The sequence below is a fragment of the Pararge aegeria genome, chromosome Z, assembly GCF_905163445.1.
Source record: "Pararge aegeria chromosome Z, ilParAegt1.1, whole genome shotgun sequence".
Lineage (NCBI taxonomy): Eukaryota > Metazoa > Arthropoda > Insecta > Lepidoptera > Nymphalidae > Pararge > Pararge aegeria.
This window is the reverse complement of record NC_053208.1, coordinates 26322244-26347583: the sequence shown is the minus strand read 5'-3', so window position 1 is coordinate 26347583 and position 25340 is coordinate 26322244. Positions and strand designations below refer to the sequence as shown.

The window sequence follows — 25340 nt, the reverse complement described above, 5'->3', positions numbered from 1 at the left end:
CGGGGAAAGCATATAAATTTATCTTCTCCCACAGCTTTATCAATTCTCAGAACACTGGCGCACAAGTGGAAATAATATCTAAACAATATGTGTAATAATAAAGGGGGCACGTTAATTATATCCCCTCACAGGGGATATATTCCGGGATATAATGTTTGTCTCCTGCCTAGCCCTGCAGTACCAGTAAAAGCATTAAAAGTTCCTTTCGCCAGTTGAAGTATGAGAATCAATTTATTTTTTTGTATGTAAGAATAGTAATAAAAAAAAACATACACCGAATATCTTAATTAGCAAGCTCCAAGCAAGAAAAGACTGAGCCATTCAAACCTGTCATCAAGTATTTCCAATACAGCCATATATACAACTTTAATGTTATACGAGGGCGCCAGGACCATAATTCTGTAGCTATGAGTGCACGGGGTTGTGAGAAGATGGATAAAAAACGAAAAATAAGTTTCAAATTGTAGATACAGTCTTCACCATTACGTACTTGGTTCCGATAGATACTGCATTACCAATTCGTTATCATTAATTGTGATCTGATACCAATCCAGCGTCTATATATAGTTAACTCGAAGAAAATAGGTACTAAGGAAGGTAGGTCTACTAACTAATTGTATTAATTTTATCTACTTTTACACCAGATTTTCCCGAAAGCGACAGTATATTATTGTTTTTGTTTAAAGCATACATCGCTCAGTACTTCAACACTGCAGCCGGTAAGAGCAACCGGGGATGCGTTAGTGTTTTTTTTTAACTATTTCCTGACTTACAACATAATAGCATTGGCTTTCAGAGGAACACTGTCATAATTGATCACACACTGCCGCAATAGGCACAAGATCCGCAACCAACTAATCTTTCGCTTATATGTGAACCACGTCTGCAGCAGTAGCGTGCATAGAGGGTATGCAGATGGTATAAAATTAAGATAATCTCCAGTACGAGTTATAAAAAGCTTAAGGATAGGCTTTGTAAGAGTAGTAAAAAGCCTACCCTTAAGTATTTATAACTCGCACTGATGATTTTCTTCATTTTATATCATCTTCATACCCTGTGCAAAACCTTTATGCCCGATACTGGCTCAGCAGTATAAGTATTTCGCGTAAGACAAGCTAAAAAAAAACTCTGTAGGTTTATTATTAATTTGGATCATCTCAGATTGATGCGGAGCGTATGCGACAGAATGCGATCAACTTTTACGTGCACCTTAAATTTTGCTTCCGTGAATTAACAAAGATTATTATATTCTTTAATAAATCCACCTGTTTCTTGTTTATGTATGTGCATAAGCATTTTGAAAGTCATGCATTACAGTAGACTATGAAAATAAAAGAGGTAATAAATCAAATAGGCATTTTATACTATCTTAGTTTCATGCCTGTGCTCTTACTATCATGTCACTATCAATTTATTATGAAAATTTATAGCTCACTGTTGCAAGAACCACATAAGAGCCCCATAATAACACATTTGTATACACTTCTTACTGTTCTTGCAGCAGTCAGTGATCAACTAACCCTGTAATTCAGTTCATCATATTAAAACTTTACAACTTTATTACAAAATTTCTAAAAGACGTCTTTGAGAGAGAAGCCTTTGTAGCTAAGACGTCTTACGTTCACGTGGAGCTCTTTGTTTAATATACTGACGACAAGTAATAGATTTTCTATAATTAATAAGCTGAGACCGGATATTTACTCTCAACGTTTCCGCTTGCCGGAGCGAACTAACGGGAAGACTAACTAGCGTCTGTTTTCTCTCGATACTAAGAAATTTTTCCGCAGTAAAAGGTAAATTGTGTTATTGAATAATCTACGAGCCCCGTTCTAAATAAACCTGCAAAACTTTACCGAGTGACAAATTAGTAGAATCGTTGTTTTATTACTTTACAACTTAGGGCTTTAAATTAAATAGGAAACCAGTTGCTAAATTAATTAAGGAACCTGTAGAAGATTTTGTGTAGTTGATTTTGAACTGTAAATATATGGTTTTCTATACTTAAAGAAATTTACTAAGCCTTGAGCATCAAAATTGTGTTTGAACGGTTTAACCAAAAAGAGACGTTTTTCATTGAATCTAGTTAATCTGAACAGGCGTGAACCAGTTATGGCATCGTACCATGATCCAATCCAATTCAAAATAAAATTTTAAATTGTTCAGAATGTGAAATACGGGAAATCTATCACATCCTCTTAGTATGGGTTACCAAGTTCCATTTAGAATGTATGCATATTGGCGAATACAGTGACAAACCGGTTTCACAGAGAGTTCAAATGTTAGTTTATGGTTGGGGTTCTCGTATTGGGGTTGCTGGCTTAGATTATATGATGTAACTGATATAATAAAAATTACTACTATGAGTTCAGTAACATATAGTGGCACTAGAAGTAAATGCCTGTGTGCTCATTACATCGTCGCGCGAATTTATCGGATGCCCTCGTATCCTGTGGATCAAGACTGACTCATCGGTTTAACCATATCGACAGAATACAGACAGAATGTTATTGCGGATTGTTATAACGTGACTGAGCCCTTAATTTTCGAAGCAATCTAAAAAAACATATCCACTAAGATAAGATAAAATATGAACGTGTGATTAAAAAAGTTTGTAGTCATGAGCAACGTTCGGGTTTTGGTTATACGCACAACATAATGATTTATTGCTTGATTTGTAAAATAAAGTGTTAATATGGATTCCGTGGCTGCCACTGAAGTAGACGACACAGAACCGCTTGTTGACCATGGCTATGTAGGTAAAGTTGTGGATACGTTAATAAGATTGACTAATTGTGTACATGTAGGAGAGTTTCCTAGTAAAATATATGTACGATTATTATTTATCATAGATATGTTATGCATTAAACTAATCGTATTAAAAAGTACATATTGATTGACTAGTATTACGTATCCTACTGACGCTTACTAGAAAAACAATGATAAACATAAACCTACTCTTCAGAAAATATTCCACCATAGAAGTTCAGATCTCAATGTTTTTATTTGCATTTTCCCTTTTAAAATATTTATATCGCCCGTCACATTCGCCATGTTGGATTTGTCATGAAGTAATTTCGCCTAAAACAACTCGAGCAATATGTGTGACCGATATTAGGAACAATGACAGTGCACACGTAAGATAGTTGGGAAGACTCCTCTAGAAGGGGATTAATATTTCACGGGCGTATATATGTATACAGTATATTTCTGTGAAAATATTGCAGTATTTTGACACGAGTAAGTTTTAGAATAGAATAGAATAGAAAAACTTTATTGCAACACAACAAAAAAAAAGGAAAATACAAGGAAAACAGTAATAGTACTTAGTGCTAGGGTGCAAAGGCGGCCTTATCACTAAAAGTGATCTTTTAAAGGCAACCTGAGCGTACGAAGCCGATAAAAGAGTGGAAAATGGATGGTGCATAAAGTAAGTTACAAAAAAAAACAAAAAAAAAAGAAATGTAATATAAACTTACATGAACATACATACTACATTTACATATTAACTACACAAATACCAACATAAATTTATATATACTATGATAGATATATGTGATATATATTTATTATTATATTATTATTATTTATTATTTTTGTTTAGTATTTGATGTTTGAGAACTAACGATGAAGCGCTAATACGTACTATATCTACCTGTAATAAATATTATAGTTTGCTAAAACATAGACAAACCGCAGACCTTAATCTGTAGTGCCATAATTATATTGTCCTACTGTGAGTGACAATGATCATCATCGTCATATTATATTTAAAATACGTCTTAGAAAACCAAATACAAAGTAATCAATCAGTAAATATAATTTTGCATGATCAATATTGAATAATTTTGCTATCTGATCAACACCATAAAAAATGGTAGATTTAAACTGTTGAGCATGGCAACACTAATACGAGACATTTGCAAATACATGGTTTATTATTGAAAGTCATTGTCAAAGTGACAACTGACGTTTATCACATTTATTTATGCCTTGACGTTAGGGACTTGATACGTAGCTGTGTTATTTTTTACTTTTGAGTTTACTTATTTATCTTTTTGGTTGCTTTCACAACTTTATCTTTGCTTTCAAAACTATTTCGTAGTTTAATGTGCCTCGAACACAGTACTAAGCTTCCACCAACAGACTACTTAGACGAAAAGCAATGCTGAAATCAATGTAGCAATTAATATAGTGCAGTTTGGTGTTTTAAATTACAAACTCATTTTCAGGGGACGCAGTTATATTCTCCGGAATGCAAGGTACGTATCGTATTTAGTTCGATAATACCTAATTTACGTTTAGTACCTACGTTGTGCAATAATCATACAATTAGCTTACATTGAAACCCGTTTCTCGAGACCCTAAGTATGTACAGTAATAACGTAAGTTATAGCAATTACTTTATGAGGAACGAATTAATGAGAGCGACGTTTCCGAAAAAGTAAGCGTCACGCCTTTCAGAAGTGTGGTTTTTTCCTTCATCAACATTTGTTCATCTAACATTTGCATAGTGCATCCAACAGGCAATATTTATTGAAGAAATATGACAAACCAGCTTTATATCACCATCAATAGCCTCTAACAGTCCACTGCTAGACTGAAGGACTCTGTCAAGGGGACTGTTTACTCATAATTGCTACACGGGGAAGACGGGTTGGTAATAGCCAGTGTTGTGCATAGAGGGTATGCACAGGGTATGCAGATGATATAAAATGAAGAAAATCTCCAGTATGAGTTATATACTTAAGGGTAGGCTTTTATAACTCTTACAATGCCTATCCTTATGTTTTTTAAAACTCATACTGGAGATTTTCTTCATTTTATATCATATGCCATTATAAATAATTCATTTCTACTCCAATTGACCCATCTGTATCTAAGAGTTGTCTCTTGATGTTGCCTTTAACCTCTTCAAGAATTAAACTGTCAAGTAATTTAGAAAAAAACTAACTCTACTGGCAGTTCTAGAGATAAGTGCATTAAAAATAATTTACTATTTTATTACTATGGATAAGGGTGTCATAGCTAGATGGTAAAAAAGTTTGAGGTCTGAATTTGCAGTTTGCTATACCTCAGGAAGCAAGTTGTTGATCCTCTGATTATTGTCACATCGGAACTGAACACATAAAGAATTTAAAATTTCACAACCCAAAACCCCCAAATATTTGGCCAGTATATTTAAGCTCTATATCTTTATTCTAGTATAAAAGATGAAGTCGGTGGCCAGCAGTGTGACATACAGAGTCAAGTCTCTGGCAAAAAAATACAAAATTAATTCACTAATAAAATTTTATTGTGAGATGAGGCTGATGTGGCCCATAAACTTGACTAAGTTGACCACATACATGGACCAGCTAAAATATCTTTTAAAAACAGTTTGTTATTTAGTTGCACCCAGTTTTAAAATAAAAGTTAGTGAAAAGAAAATGATAACTAAAATATAAACCAGCTAAGTTTTTGTGGGCTACATCTTTGACGTCTCTTTTTATAACGCATCAATACTGTAATAAAGAAATATTTGACTTGGACTAAAATTCATTCAATTAAATAAAATTCATTTAATTGGAATAAAAGTCATATCATTGTTCAGGTAATGAACAACATGATATGTTACTATAGGAATTATTTGTTTTTTCATAACTAAAGTTAAAGAGTAATATAAAATATTTCAACTATTTGAAAATCTAGTCATCTAGTCATTAGCAATGATTCTGTTTAACCATGCTCATATGAGCATGGTTAAACAGAATCATTGCTAATTCTGGAAACCCCATAGCCTTAACCAACAAGCATGTTTATGTTGGCAACCATTATGTATTCAAATTATTGACCTAAGTATTAATGAAATATATCGGTATTATCTTTACAATGTTCTAATAACGCTAACGCCCAATAACGCTGGTTGGGTTGAACCAAAATGGTAGCTGCCAGATAACAGTTTACACCATTTGCCCAGTCTAACTCATTGCCAAATTGTTGTACCACCATTTCTGAGTAAACTTGCCCGTCCCCTGTGCCTGTTAAGAAGTTATGCGAGTGAGGTTGTCTATTAATACTGAATTGAAAGTAGTATGGGATAGGAAAGAGAGTGTATCTTAGTCACAGGTGGTAACATAGCAAATAATCATTGCAGTCCTATAAAACACTGGCAAAAGCACTGTAATAAATAGGTCTATTTGAATAAATAAATAAATTGATGTCAATAGAACTTGTTGCTGACAATTAAAAATAGTATAGGGTAGTCTTATAGAAGCATAAAATACTAATCAATTACCTAATAATACCTGCCAGGCAACCATCCACAATAAGTGCATACTTATGATTGAAAATGAAGTAGTTATTGCACATGCAATATATTTTAGTAAAAAAAAAATAACTCAAGTCTCTGATTTTAGACTTAGTGGTCACAGATTCCTTCAAAACACTTTCATACTAACAATCTCTGTTAAAATTGTAAATTTGAAGATAATTTCGTTTGTCCGGCAACCTTCTCATACCCAAGCAAAATCTGTTTGATATTGCATCATGAGGAAGAACTATTTCACTCAAGAATCAAAGAATGTTACCTACAGCTATTAGAAAATGAGAAAATTAGCTGAAAACAACACCTGGCTTGCCTGGTGTGGGTACTAACAAAGATAATGTTAAATATAACTAGAATGTAATAAAACAAGATTGAGACACAATTATTGATTAGGATATTTTCTTAAAAACATTCATTGTTTAAACAATCTCCCAATGGTGAGTACAGGCTTCCTTACCCCTTGGTAAAGGGATATGGAGCTGAGACCCACATAGACTTGTAGTGAAGCAATTAACTAGTTTGCTTTGAATGCAAAAATAACTAGCTAGATTCAAGAACACTGCTTTGCTTTTAGATGTTTTCGCTTGACTTGTTCTTTTTTGGCTTTGTTATCATAATTTGTTTAAAGTGTCGTAAGCTATTACTGATTAACAATTTATCGGTCAGTTTATTATAAGGATCTTCACAAAAGGCAGACATGACCAAGTAATGGAAAAGACAGAGAGGTTAAGGTTGGACGATTTTCGTATTCGTAAAATGTGAAAAATCGATTCATATGCAAATGCGCAGTCTTTGCTGTTAGGTCTCTTAAATAAGTAAGCCGATTCATAGCTGATTTGATCTTCACATCGCTTTCTTATGGAAAAATTAACATAAACTTAATAAAAAACATAACGAGAGTAAGTACTTCAGTACTCTCAGTATCTGCAGTAGACACCTAGTGGATATACTATGTCTATACTAAAGTGGATTTTATCATGACGACAGATAAGCATACAATGCCTTTGGCACCTCACTAAATAGAAGATAAAAATAACAATACATGACGAAATTACTTACACGATTATATTACTTAGACTTACGCTTATTTTAGCAAACCATCGGTAAAAAATAGATGCATTCTGACCTGTTATCCACAATCCTTTATTGTTTTCCTCTCACTGATATATCCACTTAATTATATTAAAAACAAAACAACGACTGCACGTACAAAACACGTACGAATGCATATCGATGTTGACACCCGGGAAACTGTGGGAGCAAGGCTTCAAAAGGGACATGCACAGATAGCAAACAAATCAATAGGAAAACAGGCAATGGCGGGAACTGGGGTCATTTATCGAAAGTGCCGCCACTCGTACAATTATTTACAAAATCGTCAATGTTTCCGTTCCGTTTAAAATAATTGCATTAAATAGTTGGTGTGTAATGAAAAACATTTTTAAGTCCTATTTTTTGCATTCTCATAGTGATAAAATATTTAATGTCAGCCTAATTAATGTCCCAATACTGGGTTGTTCCCAGTCCACTCTTATAAGCGAGAAGGATATAGAGCTTAGACCCGCCACTCCAATGCTACTTCAATGTCATTTAGACAACCATTACAACAGGTGTAAGTGATTATAACCGAGACCGCCGTCTAAACGTGGTTACTGAGATTTGAAGGCTAATTTCGGATCTCGAAAATCGTTTACCCGACAGATCGCACGAACTTACTTTGTGGGGCTAAAGTTGGCTCTCTGAGATATTTGCGCAAGTACTTACCATGTAGACAGTCACAATTAAATTCCCAAGAACTTTCTTACACTTATGACTTGTCCGGACTTAGATCACAGATACCGTTTATTTCACGCTGGCCTTGAGAGCTGATAGGTTAATATTAAGGAGTTTGAAATATTATTTACGCTGACCGGCCAGCGCTGATGATCAGCTTGAGAAGAAAACCAGACTAACTGGGTATTATCTAGCTTTAATTATGGTAACACAATGGTAACAATTCGAAATGGTAACACTTGTCACTCCTCTCAGGCGACGCAGATGAAATCCCAGGTATCGGCCAGTACGATGACTTCCACACTATCGATTGGCAGCGCGACATCGCCCGAGATCGAATGCGGCACCGGTACATCGTGAAGAAACGACAGGACTCCATATGGGACCTGATCAAGGTAGCTTTTTTTACATGTTGTTAATAATTTATTTATCTAGCAAGCCTCTTGATTACGTTTTTTGTGAGGAAAACTGTTTGATGTCATTCGATTTTGAATTTTAAAACGCATCGTGTCGAATATCCCAGTAGCCATAATTATAGTTGAAAGAAAGCGTGACAGGTCGTGTTTAAGTGAACAAAAATAACTTTGACGATGTAAATATTTTTGTTGTTTAAGTTCCGAACTGTTAGATTTACATTAAATTTATCGTTGCATCTAATAACATTTAAAAAAATGTGTTCAATGCAATTAAAAAAAATATATTCTAACTTTAGATTGACTGTTTGTAGTGTTAGAAAACTAATGACCCCTCTTGCTGCTTTCGTTTAACCGACTTCAAAAAGGAGGAGGTGCTTTTAAAAATGTATTTACGGATATAACCACTTCGTGTATATAAATGGATTTGATTTATTTGGGTTTAACCCACAGACAACGGAACCAAATCTTCAAAAAAGCAGCAATTGAAACGCGATTGCCGCTTCCGTATTAATATGCATTATTTACGCAATCACACATCATAACAGCACGTCTGTACACTGTAAATAGATAAGCGTATATTTATATTCAATGTATACCAACATTATATATCAAAGTTAGTAGTAGTTGCATATAATTTCGGAAGCGAAAGCTAGTTGTATAAAAAAAATATATTTACTTAAACAGTTAGTAACATTTCATATATAACATATTGATATAATATATAACATATTGACGGCCGATTGGTGCAGTCTGCAGTGACCCTGCTTTCTGAGCCTAAGGCGGGTTCGATTCCCACAACTGGAAAATGTGTGTGATGAGCATGAATATTTTTCAGTGCTGGGTGATTATATGTTTATTCTAAGTATTTATGTATATTACTCATAAACATATTCATCAGTCATCTTAATTCCCATAACACAAGCTAAGCTTACTTTGGGGCTATTGTGTGTGTATTGTCGTAATATATTTATTCATAATATTAAATTCAGCAGTCAGTCCTTTTTTTGTTTAAATTTTTTCCCTCGTTATTTTATGTGATTTTTTGCAGGGTGCCCACGACGCGTGGTCCGGGTGGGTGTGCGTGCTACTGGTGGGGGTGTGCACCGGCGTGGTGGCGGGCGTGATAGATATCGGCGCGTCCTGGATGACGGACCTCAAGTTCGGCATCTGTCCACAGGCGTTCTGGTTCAATAGGGAACAGTGCTGCTGGTCCAACGACGAGATCACCTTCGACCACGGCAATTGCTCGCAGGTAGGTTCTTTTACAACAATACCAAAGAAATATTAATACTAAATATCGTAGTTGAAACCCCAAAAGTAAAACATTTGCTCTTAAAGTCAAGTAAAGATCAAAGCGACATCTTTCTGCATCCAGTGGTCAGAATGTGCCGCCTTTATAACGAGTTTGATTCCTCCTGTGTTTTGACATCTGTAATCATAAATCTGTTAATGTCATTAAATCTCTGTATAGCTGTAGAACTCTGCTTGACATTATGTAAACTTTTCTTTTTTAAATTTACTTTGTTTTTGTGCGAAAAATATCCTAGTAAGTAAGCTCGTCACATTTATTTGTAAACGCATGTGGTGGAAAGTGACTAGTTTTATTTAGTGGTTATTGTAATTATGTTTTTGCTAGGTCATGATCTGAGTTGTGTGTAAAAAAAAAAATATCAAAATATCCAAAAAACTGCAGGAGCTTATAACCAAAACGTTGCTTCAATGCAGGTTGGTGGGCTTTTTAATTTTATTATCACATGCTTATTGGTAATAACAGAGACCTCTGAGAAAAAGAGTAAAATTGATATTGGAAATCAGGGATAACAGCCTTTTGAGGAAGTGGTATGACATGAGTGGCAGTGAAGACATTGGAACATTAATTTAAGATGAGAGTGTTGAAGGCAGTAACGCCCTAAGAAACAAGCATATGACGGCTAATATCATCGCTGTCGACAGCATTGGTTGCAGTATTTTCTTCTTAACACCATGAACTGTAAACTGACTAAACTTAAAGATATGAACTGAACTATAAAAGTTAGAATATAAATTTAAAGGAATCAACACTAGGATTAGAATTTATGAATGATTTATTTCGTCTAACAGTTTCAAGACACTTCCAAACGTACTTTTTCCCCTCGTATTGGAGGGGAATTTTTCCATTTTATGCCATGTAGCTGCTTTATGCATACCCTGGTTATCGAGCTTCAATGCCAACCTTTGGTGAAGAACTGTGAGGCCACACTAATAAATTTTGGATATCTTGCTGAGGCCACAAACAAAAAGCATCATCCAGAAATCCAAACTTTATTTCGTGGCCGACCAACGAGATAGTACTGCTTCAAAGCACCTCCAGATATCTCAGACGAAGCAATAAGGTACCCCAAAATACCTGCACAGCTCAGGGCTGGATTCTCACTGCCCCGAAAGGAAACATCGTTCTCCGTGTCGTTACTCAGTTTCTCCCAAGGCAATAAGTTGACTGTCAAGTCATCTTATTGGCTGGGGAGAAGCAGGAGTTGCAGCTCCAGGCTTTCAAGTGCCGAAAAACCGAAACACCGAACTGTGCATTAACTGAACGATGGCTGGCAGACCCCTGGCGGATGACTGCACTTCTTGAAAGGGATAAAAGTCAAAGTCAAAAAAATATCTTGATCGAAGTAGGCCCATAGGTGGCACTTTTGATGCGTACATCACATGAGAAATCCACGGTAGTGAGATGATGGCGATAACCGTATTTGTAAACTTAAAAGTTAAAACTAAAGCTACGAAGTATCCAAACGCGTCCTGGTCTAAGAAGAAGCCCTCTACAAACTTAGCCGGGCAGTTTTTTTATTGTTATCACCATCTCAAATTTCATTTAAAATTATTAGAAGAGCAACCTGGTTAGAGCAATATTTCACACCCAAGCTTTTTTATCGATTACGTAGTCCTTTATATATCTTTCTAATAATTTAAAATGACAATGTGCGATGGTGATACCAAAAAAACAACCGAATTTGTCTTGGGCTACTTTTAGACCAGGGCGCGTTTGAAACCCTCGTAGCTGTAGTTTTAAGTTTACGAATATTGTTATCGCCATCAACTCACTACTATGTACATATTTTAAATGTAACGTGCGCATCAAATGTTCATATTTGAATAAAGAAATATTTGATTATTTATATTATATTAAAAATTTCAAAACACAGGAGTAATTGAAATAAAATTTTATTTTTCCGGGTTAAAAAGGAGCTGATCTATCTCCGAGATCAAGCTAGCCAAAACTAAGTCTAGACAGTGCTGAGAATAGATATACTAGTCGAAGGAGATAGAATAGATATACTCAAATTTAAACTATGTTGAGAAAAGTCCCTTTTAAATGTGTTATTGACGGCTGTACTCACGTGAACTTACGTCGGAGATTGCCATACCAGTTTTGTGTGAGTGTAGCGCCGCGTCGCGTGTGCTGGCTCATCACTTATAGCCCCGAATGGGCTCGCAACTAGTCTGGCAATCTTCAGCGAAAATGCACGTGAGTTCCCCCGTCAATAACACATTTAAAAAGGGTAATGTCTTTGCAGTGGATGACTTGGCCGCAGCTGTTCGGTGAATCTCGAGAAGGTGTAGGCGCTTACATTATCAGCTACCTGTTCTACATCGTGTGGGCGTTGCTCTTCGCCGCACTGTCCGCTTCTTTAGTGCGGATGTTCGCGCCGTACGCGTGCGGATCAGGTAAATCCTCTTTCGTGTGCCCAGTACTGGCAAGCCGTTCAAACTCTTTTTTAACTTGCGAGAAGAAAAACATTACACTTTTGTAATGTTTTTCTTAATTGTAAAGCTTCACAGTTCAAGAATCAACACAAAAAGCTTGCATTGTAAGCAGAACAGTATTTTTATCGTTATGTTACAATTTAGAAATTACTATTCATTTGAATTTTTTGTATTTGAAAGTTATAGTTGCTATTCTATTTAAAACACATTTTTTATATGCCATACATTAAAACTCGAACTCAAACACGTATTTTCATAAAACATTTAACTTCACGCGATAGAATAAGTAAACGTTGGTAGGGAATCTCAAACTAGGCTCCCTGTTAGAAAGTGCCTGTTTGCTTGGTAATGTAATAACAAGGGATATATGCATTTCTTGTCAGGTATACCAGAGATCAAGACCATTCTGAGCGGCTTCATCATTCGAGGCTATCTGGGAAAGTGGACCCTGATCATCAAGGTTGTCGGACTCATACTGTCAGTCTCATCGGGCCTTTCCCTCGGAAAAGAGGGGCCCATGGTCCATATAGCGAGTTGCCTAGGTAAGAATCATTATCACTATAATTATCAAACTTCTATCAGCGGGGCAGGGGTTTTTTCTCATAATGAGGAGGGTCATCTTTTTTCTCTGGGCAGTTACCGCACGTGAGCACGTCGCTTGTTGTGCGTTCGGCCGTAGTGGCCAATTGGCGTAATGTTCTCGAAGTTGTGTAGAGGAAACGAAGCGGCACGGCTAGCATAGGCAATGGACAATTATATAATTGTCCATTGCCTATGGAAAGGATTTAAATGTATCGTCTCCCACAGCTTTATGAACTCTCGGAGCACTGAAGTACAATTGGAAGTAATAACCAATATATATGTAAACGGGGGTAAACTTCTCCTATCTATATTCCTTTACTTTAACAGGGGGACACGTTATTTATATCCCTTTGCTTTGGCAGGTGGAAACGTAATTTGTATCCCTTTTCAAAATATAAATTATAAATAAAAACCATTATTCGTTCTTTGTTTGATGAAGCTTTTGTTCGTCACAGGTAACATCCTGTCGTACTTGTTCCCGAAATACGGGCGGAACGAGGCGAAGAAAAGGGAGATCCTATCGGCCGCGGCCGCCGCCGGCGTTTCCGTCGCGTTCGGCGCGCCCATTGGCGGAGTACTGTTCAGTCTAGAGGAGGTAAGATCGTTATTAACCAACCGATAACTGTATCTGCTTTTTTGCGGAATTTCCATTATCCCCTTTCATATGGAACTAGCATAGTAAACATTCAAAGTCGTTCTTTTTATTCGTCGTCGTTCGTCCTTCATAAAGGAGGAAGATATTATTTCGGTCGTGTTTTTTATATGTATGTTCGGGTATAACTTATTCGTCATTATATTTATAGATGGACTTGCAAAATTGTTTATTCCGAAATGTTCCTATAGATCTGATGAAGAGTTCCGGAAACAGGCAGCGGAATTCTTTAAATAAATGACAGCAAATCAACCGCCATGCTTCAACATAAATATGCATTGTTTACGCAATGCCTCAACATAACACCATGCCTGTACACTCGAAAGAGAAGATTTCACGCAATAAGGCTCTGAGCTACACAAATTTTTCCGAGAATTTGTGTGATTAAATCAAGATATAGGGACAATCTTATCACAAACGCCCATAAACTAACGTTACTTTGACATATCCTCGAACAACATTAATTGCAATCTTTTTCAGGTTTCCTACTACTTCCCACTGAAAACCTTGTGGCGATCATTCTTCTGCGCCCTGATAGCAGCGTTCATTCTGCGGTCCATCAACCCATTCGGTAACGAGCATTCTGTTCTCTTCTTCGTGGAGTACAACAAGCCATGGATTTTCTTCGAGCTGATCCCTTTCGTGGGACTGGGGATCATTGGAGTGAGTATCTATTGCAATAATACTTATATAAACTATTAATCAACAATGTTTCTTAAGATGTTGGTATCATCGTGGAGCTTGATTTGAATACGGTTTTCTTAATGCGAAAGAGTACTGAATCACGATGGTTCGTAGCCATCATCCACATCAAAATCGAAGGACGTCGTCTTTTGGACACAAGTCTCGTATGGATGTCCACGCTACACGCTACGGTTATGAGCTTGTAGCCATGGACTCCCCGCGGCTGGTTTAAAATCGTTTGCCCGACGATTTTAAGCCAACCGCGTGGGGTCTAATAACGCCGATCTAAAAGCAAGATGAGTTGCAGTGGAATGGCCGAGTTTGGGCGGCAACTAGAACGGAGTTCGCGTAAAATTAGTCTTCAACTGTTCAGCACGGCGATAAAAACTGGGTGTGGTGGTGTTCATTGCGGAATTCTTATGTTGCTCATAGGCCTGCCACAATGAGCCCCACCCTGCCGCAGTGGACGTCCCAAGGGTGGCACGAGGCCACGTAGTCGCGGTGCTGATGGATGCGCTATTAGCTCAAGAGTGTCAGTGAGGCCAGATTTCCACTAGGGTTGTGCGAGGTAGCTGAGAAACTGTGACCTTTTACACGAATGCTAAGCGGTCTAACTGAGACGGTGAAATGTGCGAGGAAGATATGCAAAGTCTAGAGCTATTGTGTACCAAAGACGATAAAGCGCTCATTCCGATCACGTATCCTGAACTCTCTTCCAAAAGGCTCATACCACGGAATAAAATTCCTAAGGGCACAGTAGTAGGCAGAAGTACTTGCACAGACAATTCCTAAACGCAGGTCTAGCGCGCAGGTCCCGAACAATAGGTACATCCATCCATGCTCAAACCTTCAGCACACATCCCAAAAATATGACCCGAGCGCACATCCTGAGCACACATCCCAAGCGTACCTACATCCCGAGAGCACATCCCAAGCGAAGACACCATTCAAAGCACACAAAACATATGTGTGTGAGTGTGTGTGAAACGTTTCGTCTTTAGACACAAATACTTAGCTTTGCTTTTTTGGAAAATGTCACTATTTTGTAATACATTCAGATTTGAGTAGTAGATTCGCTGAATGCGAAATTCACCCATTCTGAAAGGTCTGAGCTTAAGCATTTGCTATGGGCACGAAGCTAGAAACGCTGTCTAGCATTGATCCTATACTGATTGGCGCTAACAGTTACGTAGCTATTTTAGGTGCAAAGACATGTCTACGATTGAAATCTTTGTCATCGATTCAAAATTTACTTCGCCACCTCAATACGCTTAGCTAGCTCGCACACTCCGTATTAATTAATATTTCAAGAACCTAATTATTGATTTACTAATAGTGTTGTACGAAATGTGTAAAAGTAAATTTTCTATTATCTATTAACATTTGTATTTATGGTATTTACATTACAGTTCAGTTTAAATGACTACCGAAATTTGCATTATATGTTGCCTTTTCTAATTCTGACGAAATGTATATGAATCTATTAAGTAGACAGTGGAACTATTTAAATTATTTTATGTTTTGGATTAATATAATGTTTGTTATATTATTTATTCAGAATGAACAATTCCAAATCTCCGTATCTTGGTGGATGTTTATGTTTTTTTAACTGAATATGACTGCTCTTCCAAAGCTCCTATAAACATTTAGTTTTAAATTCTTTATCTGCGTTTTATGTGGTATTCTTTAACCGACGAACCGTTTTATTTGTGGTAAACTGAACTTTTTTTGAATGTACAAATGAAGTCTTCACCTAATAATAAACAGTTACCCTATTTTGAATTTTTCCAATTTGAGCAACATACTTTTTACATCTAAACTTAAAACGACTACACATTACGGTCCCATCATATCGCGCTTACTTTGTGTACAGGAGTATTTACACACTTGTTTACGTTTCTTAGTACGAGTGTCGAATTGCACATTCTGACGAGTAATTTTAAATATTATTATCCTAAGATATATTCAAATAACATGTATGCATGTAAATAGTAGAAAAAGTAAACTCTCACTCGCTTTCTCACTCTCCATCTCTCTCCGTCCCTCTCACTATCTCTTTCACTTGACTTGGTTCCGTCTCTCCCGCTCTGTCCTTCTCTATTTCTTTCTCTCTCATAGCATGTAACTTTTGTTACAGTGAGTGGTATTTGAATCAATATGTATATATTATAAGTGTGCAAATTAGACATAAATAATTCATTAATACAATTATAATACATTGTTGTTCATTAAAATAAAATAATGTATTGTATTTTAGATAATATATAAATGTATTTTAATTTGTGGTGAAAATAAACATTTTCCTATAATTGTACCGAGAGCTATGCACTTCACGCTGTATTTTCTTACACTAAGACCAAAATTCACTGACCCTTGAACTAAGACTATGCAATACAAAAAGTCGTTCGCTTGCTCTTTGAAAAACAATAACAAATTGTTCCACGAGAACCGTACATTTTTCGGATAAAAAGTAGTCTTAAGTGCTAAGCTAGACTATAATCTATGTCTGTGCTGAATTATATCCATATCTGTTCACCCGTTTTAGCGTGATTGTATTACAAAAGATCCATGCAAAGTTTTATATTGTCCCGCCCAGGAAAATAAAAAGTTTAGAAATAAAGGTATTGAATTCGATCAGTTTTTTTCCACCCAAATACTCTGTCAAGTGCAAATGTGGCCTCTTTGTTTTTATTGTCCTGATGAAACTTTAAGAATATTTATGTATGCTACAGTGTCTAATGTTTTGTGTGCAGGGTGTAATAGCGGCCATATTCATCAAGGCCAACATCTACTGGTGCCGATACCGCAAGTTCTCCAAGCTGGGCCAGTACCCGGTCACCGAGGTGCTGGTGGTGACGCTGGTGACGGCCGTGATCGCGTACCCCAACCCCTACACCAGGATGAACACTAGCCAGCTGATTTACCTGCTGTTCAACCAGTGCGGGATATCCAACTCCGACCCGCTGTGGTGAGTAGGCTTTTTTTTATTATGAATATAATATAATATAAATATAAGACGACAATACACACATCGCCATCTAGCCCCAAAGTAAACGTAGCTTGTGTTATGGGTACTGAGATGACTGGTGAATATTTTTATGAATAATGTGCATAAATACTTATAATTTATAAATATTAAGTATGTCCTAGAAAAATTTGCCAAGGTTTTAATAAACATCGTACGAAAAGTGCGATCCAAGATGGCCTCCACTACAAAATGGCGAATGCCCTTTCTACACGCTTTATTTACATCTTTTTCAACATGGACATCAAATGAATTCGAGAATAGAATAATGTATGTTATATTTAAAGGGAATGAGGAACATTAAGTACTAATAAATAGAGTTAGGGGGTTTTTAAATATTTTATTTAATTTATTTGCAAGTTTCTGTGCATTTTAGTGTTTCCATACTGTAACCACTACATTGAAATAAGCATATAATAATGCCTGAATGAGGCACTTGCCTCATTCAGGCATTATTATATGCAGTGCATTGTGTCCAAAATAGTGAAAATTCGCGGAATGTTGCTAGCTCAAAACTTTTCAATTTTTTTCATTTTATGGTGAACATTTAGAACATTAGAGGTGAAATAAATATTGTCAACTGCTGAATGGGCCAGCGTGGTGTACTACGGCCTTACCCCCTTCTCATCGTGGAAGGAGACCCGTGCACTGTAGTGGGCCGGTAATGCGTCGATATGATGATGATGACTCGGTTTCTGTATGTTCTTAATTCTGTGACCACACTGCGCTAGGCAATAGCACTGTTTATATTGTGTACCGTCGGTCGCAGCCGCTACAACCGCAACTTCACGGACGTGAACTCGGCGATCGAGCGCGCCGCCGCCACCACGGAGGTGTACAACGCCATGGGGCTGTTATTCCTCGCGCTGCTGCTCAAACTGGTGATGACCGTGTTCACGTTCGGCATCAAGGTGCCCTGCGGACTCTTCATTCCCAGTCTGGCGCTCGGCGCCATTGCGGGCCGCATCGTGGGCATCGGTGAGTGCCGTACTAATATCAATAAAAAGACAACAGAAATGCAGACCACTTACTAAGTATAGTTTTAACTAAAAAAAAAACTGAAATATAATTGTTACATCTTGTAACAAGTACATAAATTTTATTCCTTTTTATCTATAAGCAATGTACTATGTCCTATAACTAGCTTTCAGATGAGAAAAAATATGCAAAAACTTCGATAGAGAATTCGGTATAACGTGCTTTTTGTTGTTTTAAAAAGCATATTTATGACAAAGTAGTAATCGCGGTTGATTTTCTGTCATTATTTCAAGATTGCCAATGTCTATCTCCGGAAATAGTTAATTCACTACTTGGTTATATCTGTCAATAATTAGTATATTTTTTTATTAAACGTTGGCTTTTAGAAACCATTTTGTCCACCAATTTTTCTGCTACTTCTGGTGGTTTTCACCGTTTGGGAATTGTAGTTCGATAATCCACCTTCAACCTTCCCATTTAGTTGCCTTTCTAGTGAATCTGTAGATTGAAGGGCCTCAAAACCCTACTGCACTAATGACCGAACTAGAAATGGAAAGCAAGGAAAACACCCAAAAGCTATGAGAACAACTGCATCAGGTGACCAGATGATTAGGATATTACTTTTGACGTGAACTCCTTTATGACGCCTCATAAAAGCAGTTTCATGAATCTGGTTTCCTCAGTTACTTCTATAGTGAAGCATGCCTGTGGAACATCCGTTGAATTGCGAATAATGTTTGCTCGTCAGGTATGGAGCAGCTGGCCTACAACTACCAGAACATCTGGATCTTTTCGGGCGAGTGCTCCACGGGCGACGACTGCATCACTCCGGGACTGTACGCGATGGTGGGCGCCGCGGCAGTGCTGGGAGGGGTCACCAGGATGACTGGTTAGTTTCATGTCGCATACATACTATTTCGCTGTGTGGTCTCATATCTTATGCCTCGCACAAACTCCCTCCCCGGCGCAGTGGTGAGCGTTGTGGTTGATCCTCAGGTATGGTGGGAAATAGAAATTGCAGTCAAGGGCTGTGGGGGTCACGCTTTACCATAGTTTACCTGTAGAGCCGACTTTTAATTTTACCCTTTTTCCTAGAATATGCCTATATGCTTTAAATTGTGAGACTCAATGTGGGTACCACTCAGTGGTGGTACTCCCGCGATGAGATGGATTTGTTTTATGATAATTTTCATAAGAAATTGTGAAATTGAAGTTAGACAATCGTTAACTGGAGTACCAAGAAATGTGTGTGTGCATTTGAAAATATGTAGTAATTTTAATTTTACTTAACTTTTTCTCCAACTTGTTCGTTATTATATATTAAAATCTTTAATATAATTATATATTAAAATATTAAATATTTTATCTAGTACCTCTGAGTGGAGTTACAATATCACTTAAATAATGAACGGGATATAAATATATATAGAAATAATAAACCCACGATCATTAAAAGACTGTTGAGGGTTTTGCACTCCGTGTGCTTGAAACTTTAAATTAAATTTACTCATACGAGATACGAGACTCGAATTACCAAAGGACCACAGCAGATCCTGCAATAGCGTTAACTAAAAACTAGTTCCGTCCGCAGACGGCTCTACAGGTGCGAGCGAGCGCACCACCCTGAGAGAGCGAGAGATACGAGATAAAGTTTGTGCAAATAAACGCACCGCGTCACACTTATTGTTATTATTATTTACCTCGTATGTAATCGTTTTAGCTTGTTTGTTGGAACCTGGCGGTGCTTTTGTTAAATGGATAATCGTCTCGTGCAGTGTCGCTGGTGGTGATTATGTTCGAGCTGACGGGCGGCGTGCGCTACATAGTGCCGCTGATGGCGGCCGCCATGGCGTCCAAGTGGGTGGGCGACGCGCTGGGCCGCCAGGGCATTTACGACGCGCACATCGCGCTAAACGGCTACCCCTTCCTCGACAGCAAGGACGAGTTTCAGCACACCTCGCTCGCCGCCGACGTCATGCAGCCCAAGTGAGTTGACAGCTCTAGAGATTTATGACCCATAAGCGAAACCCTTGCTTACTTGCGCTTAATGTCTTGTGATGCCCTCTCATGGCCTAGCTACATCCTATTGGCGTATTGGTCAGCGCTCAGATCTTATAAGTGGATCCCGAGTACGATTACTACACAGATTACTACACAGTATTATATTTAGAGGCAATTTTGCATGGATTATTGATAGTATTTTCATTCACATATGAATTCCTGTGCAACTTAATACACACCGAACTTTTGACATCGCACAATAAGCTAGCGTTTAGTGGAAATAACTGCTAAAGTACGAGCTTTATTGATAATGTATTTTTAATACTATGTGCATTTATTTATTGCTCTGCTGACTTATGATATATCAGTCTCATTCGGGGAGACTTCTCGAAACTTGAATCTTGAACTTGAACTTGAACTTGAATAAATGTTTGTTTTGTAAACTAAACTAAAAAGCTTCAAGACTTGCAACACAATTAATTCAATTACAGGAATAAGTTGTCCATGTTTCATTAAATTTGGAAAAATACCCATATCAACACATTAAAAATTATGGATAAGTAAGGGGCAATTGTGTCTATGAAATATAATCTTTATAATATCGGATGCAGATATATGTTTGAATTCAAAAAAAATTCTTGCACTCTTTAACGTTGTTAATTAATAAACTCTTGAGCTGCTGTGGGTGTGGAATTTATAGGAAAATACTAATTTGGTATTTTCAATGTTCATTCAGTATTTTTCTCTTTTTTGGCACAAAGGCCTAAAAGGGATACCTATGGTATCTTTACAGGAGTTTAAATGAGTAAGTTAAGTAAAAACTAAAGAACTTATTTTGCACAAAAATGCATATATCTACTCAAGTTGGTACATTGTATAGATGTTGTTTTTTTATAAGTAAATGTTGTCTGAGACATTTTATATTATGCTTCGACTTCACTTCCACTTATTAGTCAAGTAAAGCAAGAATGATTTTCTCTATATGGTAGCAATGTATTCATTATATGGGTTATTTTTATTTGTGTTGTTGTTGTGCTAGTTTAGTTAACAAGGAAAATAAAAGTAATACTCCCCTGGTTAATTCCTTGGACGTAAACTGTGCGCCGTTAGTCGTTAGATTTCGAATTCTCCTACGGAAACCTCCTGTCAGTTGGATTATTTCGATTTTCGTGGTCACTGAGTTATGTTGGTACACTTTTAGTACGATTTATATTAGAAATTAAAGTTCTTCATCAACTAACTTTCTATGAATACGCAGTTAAAATACTTTAATCTTAAAATTAGATTCTTTAAATACGAGCAGCTGATTTCACAACATGTCAGCTTGACAGCGACCACCTAATATAATGTAAGCCAACGGCTAGGTCTAGCAATTCAAAGGGGCAATAGCGCCAGCATTTTGGTTACCATGCCCATAAGTGAACAGTTAGACGGCTTATATTTATTGTCAATATTAATTTTAGTCTGTAATTATTATAACTTATAACTTAAAATCTGATATTGAATAAAGAAAAGGACTTAAAAAAAAAATTTAACCTCCTGGAAGTAACTCTTTTTTTTCTTGCCGCTTTCGCGTAGCTATCAGCAAAGGCACTGGAGATAGCGTTATTAAGAGCTTGTCGTTTTAAATATGTGCATTGCTTATATAAACACAAAATATCATAAGAGTCAGCCACTAAAACATGTCACTGCTTATGATATTTTTTGTGACACTGTCTGCATTGCCATAATCTTCGCCACCCTTATCGCTGTGTGCTTCTTCTTGTATTACTATAACCCTTTTGCTCACTGCTAGCGTTATTATGTTCTGCTGCAAACAAAGTAACTACACTCTTGCAAAGCAATGTAAATGTTTTAAGTCTGCTAGCGTGAAAGTTTTTTGGCCTTGTATACCCTTGTTTCAAGAAAAGATCTGCGATTATTTGATTGCCCAGCTAAGGCGGAAATATATACTTTGTACTGCAAAAGCTTAGTTGCAAATTCCAATATAAGCAACTTTTTAATTGTTTTGCGATAAATTCTGCTTTTGTTTCTGCTTATACCGATATTAGCTATATGGTTGTATAGGACTGAAATATCTTCCGTTACATCATCAATAACGTTGTATCATTAAATTACTGTTAAATATATGAGAAATTCTATGCCAGCCGGTTGGCGCAGTGCTCAGCGACCCTGCTTTCTGCATCTAATGCCGTGGGTTCGATTCCCAAAACTTGAATAAAATTTGTGTGATAAACATGAATGTTTTTCAGTGTCTGCGTGTGTATCTGTATATTATAAGTATTTATGTGTATTATATTTATAAAAATATTCATCAGCCATCTCAGTACCCATAACACAAGCTACGCTTACTTTGGGGCTAGATGGCGATGTGTGTATTGTCGTAGTATATTTATTTTATTTATTTATGGCTTAGCGAAAATTTGATTGGTTGAACGCAACGTTGAAATTAGATACCTTATACAGTGTGTATCGCAAAGTAGCACGCAACTCGTATGTGACCTTAAATATACCATATAGCTAGGACGTTGCGTTTACCTGGCCAAATTTGTTGAATAGAGATCTCTACTAACTGTTGTTAGTAGAGATCTCTATTCTATAATTTCTATGTGCTCGTTGTGACTCTTTTTATTCTTTAACTAGCTTTTGCCCGCCGCTCCGCTCGCTAAGTTCGCTTTTTGATTTGGTAAATTTTAACTACAAAGGTTTAAAAAAAGTCTTGCTGCTAATAAAAAAATATGAACGTAAATTACTTAAACAATTAGAAACTTCCATATAAATTTTCACCTATTTGATGCCTTTGGTGTTGGAATTTTTAAAACTTGTGTAACACGTATTTCTCGATTTTATACAGACTTTCATTAACATTCTTAGAGTTTTCAAAAACCTTTCTTCGCGAATGCCTACTGTGTGCAAAATTTCTGCCCGATCCGTCAAGTGGTTAGAGCTGTGCGTTGATACATCAGTCAGTCAGTCAGTCAGTCATATTATATATATATATATATATATATATATATATATATATATATATATGTATATATATATATATATATATATAGATATTTTCACAACAATCGTTACAGTAAAATTAATTTGAAAGATTATTTACATGACAAGACATGTAAGAAAAAGTAGAGTGTTAATAATTTGTGGTTATTTTTCTTTTCTCCGTTTTTTTTAATCACTGTCAGTGCACACTAAGCAATAGCCATACGTATACTAAAATTGGAAATGGAACTTTCCAGACGCAACGAGACCCTGGCAGTCATCACGCAAGACTCGATGACGGTGGACGATGTGGAGACGCTGCTGAAGGAGACTGAGCACAACGGATACCCGGTCGTGGTCTCCAAGGAGTCGCAGTACCTGGTCGGCTTCGTGCTACGCAGGGACCTCAACTTGGCAATAGGTAAACAACGCGAACTCCTCAAATATGAGGTCTACAGGTCTTGTGGTTGCTTTGTTAGGATGCGAAGGTAGGACTATATTTGGTGTGATAACAAGAATGCTCCTTTAGTCCCACCCTAGCGAATTTGATGTTTTCCAGGACCAAAAATCTGGTACTTTCGACCAACCAGTCACGTAATTTTGCTTTATTATGTATATATTTAATTAATTCACTTGCGAGTATCGAACAGCTCAACGCCGCAACAGAGCGTCATGCCGTTGGCTGTGACGGCACAGGGGTCTATTTAACAGCAATCTTTGACATAAGCTTCGAATATAAGTTAGCCCTCGACTGCAATCTAACTTAATAGCTAAGGGCTGACCTGTTAGGAGTGTGGCAGTTATATTGAACCCATATTCCTTATCGGCTTCTATGTGGCATCGTATCGGAAAGCTTAATCCGTTGGGATGGTAACTAGCCATGGTATATTATTCATTAAAATATTCACGAGTCATCTTAGTACCCGTAACACAATCTACGCTTACTTTGGGGCTAGATGGCGATTTTTGTACTTTCGTAGTCGATTTATTTATATATTTACGTGTGCGTGCTCCCCAGCGAACGCGCGGCGCACGTTGGACGGCATCACGGGCCAGTCAGTGGTGGTGTTCGGAGGACAGCCATCGCCCCCGACCGCCGGCTGCCTGCCACTCAACCGCATCCTGGACATGGCGCCCATCACCGTCACCGACCAAACGCCCATGGAGACCGTGGTGGACATGTTTCGCAAGCTCGGCCTTCGACAGACGCTCGTCACGCACAACGGGTGAGCGCTAGCAACTGACGTTTATTAACCGACTCCCTTCGAAAAGAAGAAAGTTATCAATTCGGATGTTTTTTTTAACTTATTTTTGGGTGATCAAAAATCATAGAACTCGCACGCTTCTCTATAGCTATTTTATGTACACCGTATATACAACGTGTAAATGAAAACCGAAATAATACATCAGAGGCTTCAGAGGTACATTATTTACTGTCTTTGAGACTTATCTGTGAAACTGACACGCTTATAGTTTTTAAGTAAACCATTGACATAATAATTTTTTGAAACATTATTTCAGTCATAATACTTTATGATATAAATACGATTTTAAGTTGTTTTCTAGTCATTTTGTTTCGCTCGCAGGCGGCTGCTCGGAGTAATAACGAAGAAAGATGTCCTTCGGCACGTGAAGCAGATGGACAACGAAGATCCCAATTCCGTGTTGTTCAACTAACTAGGAAGGATGGGCTCCCACTGCGCCGACGACGGATCACGCGTGTCCGTCTAAACACAGACGGATCCGGGGAACACACGACTATTTGATTACGGTCCTTTGCAAAACCAGCGTTTAATGTGCGGTAACGTGTGAAAGCTTACAGCCACGGTAACGATTACCGTGCGTGCGTCAAACTGTGCTGTGTGCAACTACGTGTGCCCCGACCCCGTCTAGCGTAGTGGGAACCCGCAGGGTGATTACGTATCTCGCGACAGCAATGCGACAGGCGTAAATCTTGCAATCACTGCTGTCAAACGTCACTTAATAAACAAAAGTGACGTTTGACAGCAGTGATTGCAAGATCTACGCCTGTCGCATTGCTGTCGCGAGATACGTAATCACCTTGCCGCTCCATGTGAGCTCCAAACGAGATCTTTCGTTATAGTGTTATACCCAAATACGTCGAAATGTCAAAAAGATGTGCTAGTGTTTTTCGCGTATGTATACATATATATATATATATAAAAGTTC

At 37.3% G+C, this 25340-nt stretch overlaps 1 protein-coding gene across 4 annotated transcripts in view; it reads left to right on the top strand.

The window, feature by feature from the left end:
• LOC120636333 (H(+)/Cl(-) exchange transporter 5) overlaps positions 1-25087 on the top strand; it is a 39058-nt gene extending 13971 nt beyond the window's left edge. For 3 of the 4 annotated variants that reach the window (XM_039907763.1, XM_039907762.1, XM_039907765.1), the window contains 15 exons: positions 687-719; positions 4230-4259; positions 8333-8472; positions 9542-9745; positions 12051-12201; positions 12624-12782; positions 13278-13417; positions 13955-14137; positions 16912-17126; positions 17953-18161; positions 18910-19050; positions 19937-20147; positions 23408-23571; positions 24169-24376; positions 24737-25087. In XM_039907763.1, the coding sequence (XP_039763697.1) occupies positions 687-719; positions 4230-4259; positions 8333-8472; positions 9542-9745; positions 12051-12201; positions 12624-12782; positions 13278-13417; positions 13955-14137; positions 16912-17126; positions 17953-18161; positions 18910-19050; positions 19937-20147; positions 23408-23571; positions 24169-24376; positions 24737-24827 (2279 nt within the window). In that variant the 3' untranslated portion in view covers positions 24828-25087. The remainder of the gene's footprint in view (positions 1-686; positions 720-4229; positions 4260-8332; positions 8473-9541; positions 9746-12050; positions 12202-12623; positions 12783-13277; positions 13418-13954; positions 14138-16911; positions 17127-17952; positions 18162-18909; positions 19051-19936; positions 20148-23407; positions 23572-24168; positions 24377-24736) is intronic. The other variant, XM_039907764.1, reaches the window with a different exon arrangement.
• Positions 25088-25340: the final 253 nt, after the last annotated feature.